The following is a 1881-nucleotide window of genomic DNA, read 5'->3' on the forward strand; positions in this document are numbered from 1 at the left end:
CTTTCTATTTGTCAGGGGGGGGTTTTCTTAGTTTCTTTCCTACAGTTTTTAGATCTCAGCTTATCTTATTCATATTCATATTATTGTGTTTTGTGCTTCGTGGAGCATAATGCAGTATGCACATTAGTGGGCGGGACAGAATATACGTCAACATCGAAAGTGATTGACGGCAAGCTCCGACAAATCGAGACCTTGTCCGTGTTTTTCGCCAGCCAATCAGCGACTGAAGTTCAGTGTTTGCGGAAGTAGTGCATGCAGAACATGCAGAAGTTGTCTTCCTCAAGGCGAGTGTTGAAGTCGCGTTTCCCTGAAATAGTTCAGTATTATAAATAAAACATACCAATTCGTCTTCAAGGTTCTACGCTCCACACACCATGGCGTAAATGGTTATGAAAATCACGGTCCTTGTTTTGACGTTCTACCATGCAGTTCAGTTAATGAATTTCACCCATTAAATATCAACGAGGTGTTTTAGCGACTGATCCAGATGGTAACCAGAAGACTCGCCCCAAAACACGCTCGCCCCCATTGTTTTCGCGGACCAGCGGTTCTTATATTCTTATATTTGTTTTACTGAGAATAAGCTTGGAAATAAGTTTACGGGTTGCCATAGTTTTACTGAGGTTACGTCTAGGAATAAGGTTAGGTTTAGGCATAGTTTACTTAGGTTACCTTTTTACGTTTGGGAATACAAGGTGAATACCGCCGGATTTGCCCCGGGGCGACTGTGATCTGGGGCAAGCGTTTTGATATTCTTACCCATGAGTACCGGTCCATCTGAGCGTTCTGAAGGAGGACAAGTTCAAGACATAGATGTTAATCCAGCCAAGCGTCTCTGCATGGAGCAATGTGCAGGGACGCGAGAGGGGAGGGCTCTAGTTGACGTGGTACGTGACCAGTGGTGGAAAGTAACAAGTACATTTACTCAAGTACTGTTTTTTACTTTACTGGAGTATTTCCAATTTTCAATACTTTTACTTCTACTCCACTACATCTCAGAGGCAAATATTGTACGTTTTACTCCACCATAATTATTTGAGAACTGAATTCGTTACTAGTTAGTTACTTTGTAGATTTTGATTATTATTACAAAACCACTTCAGACCCTTTTTGAAATTTCAATTTGAAAATAGCCGATCTACAAGCTCACTTGTAGATCGGCTATTTTCAAAGGATTGTATACATTTTAAAACTTGTGAAATGGGACCTTCTGCATATTGAGTACTTTTACTTTTTTAAGTACATTTTTATGCCAATAATGTTGTACTTTTACTCAAGTAAATATTTTATACCGAACTTTTACTTGTAACAGACTATTTCTGCAATAGGGTATTGATACTTTTACTTGAGTGAAACATTTGAGTACTTCCTCCATCACTGTGGATGTACATTACTGTCCACCACTGTGTAGCCTATTAATCAACAATGTGTGTCTTATTATCGTATCTTATGTATGTTGTCATTGCGAATTCCTCGAAGGCATGTTCATTTATAGTAGGTGTCCTTATGGCTGGTTGTCTTTGCATTGACATGTTATCATGTGGTCTGTCAACAGTCCATCATCATGCCAGTGCACAATGCATCCTGCTGGCTGACTGACTGTCTGCAGGCCATAGTACAGCAAGACTTCACTGGTTCCATGGAAATGTCTGTCTATGACGATGCCAGCACTGTAAGTGTGTGTGTGTGTGTGTGTGTGTGTGTGTGTGTGTGTGTGTGTGTGTGTGTGTGTGTGTGTGTGTGTGTGTGTGTGTGTGTGTGTGCAATTGTTTATGTGTTTTGAATTATGCCCTTATGTTTCTTAAAAAAACGAACTGGAACCGAAATGGAAATGTGAAATCTGATCCGATTCCGAGCCGTTCCGAGATTGTTTTCAAATAA

General features: G+C 40.3%; 1 protein-coding gene across 2 annotated transcripts in view; it reads left to right on the forward strand.

Annotated features, from left to right (window-relative positions):
* The first annotated feature begins 289 nt into the window (after window positions 1–289).
* Window positions 290–1881, forward strand: part of b3gntl1 (UDP-GlcNAc:betaGal beta-1,3-N-acetylglucosaminyltransferase-like 1) — a 19169-nt gene continuing 17577 nt past the window's right edge. For both annotated transcript variants that reach the window (XM_084076558.1, XM_084076559.1), the window contains exons 1-2: window positions 290–887; window positions 1556–1672. In XM_084076558.1, the coding sequence (XP_083932684.1) occupies window positions 762–887; window positions 1556–1672 (243 nt within the window). In that variant the 5' untranslated portion in view covers window positions 290–761. The remainder of the gene's footprint in view (window positions 888–1555; window positions 1673–1881) is intronic.

This window comes from Gymnoscopelus microlampas (assembly GCF_963454915.1).
Source record: "Gymnoscopelus microlampas genome assembly, chromosome: 2".
Lineage (NCBI taxonomy): Eukaryota > Metazoa > Chordata > Actinopteri > Myctophiformes > Myctophidae > Gymnoscopelus > Gymnoscopelus microlampas.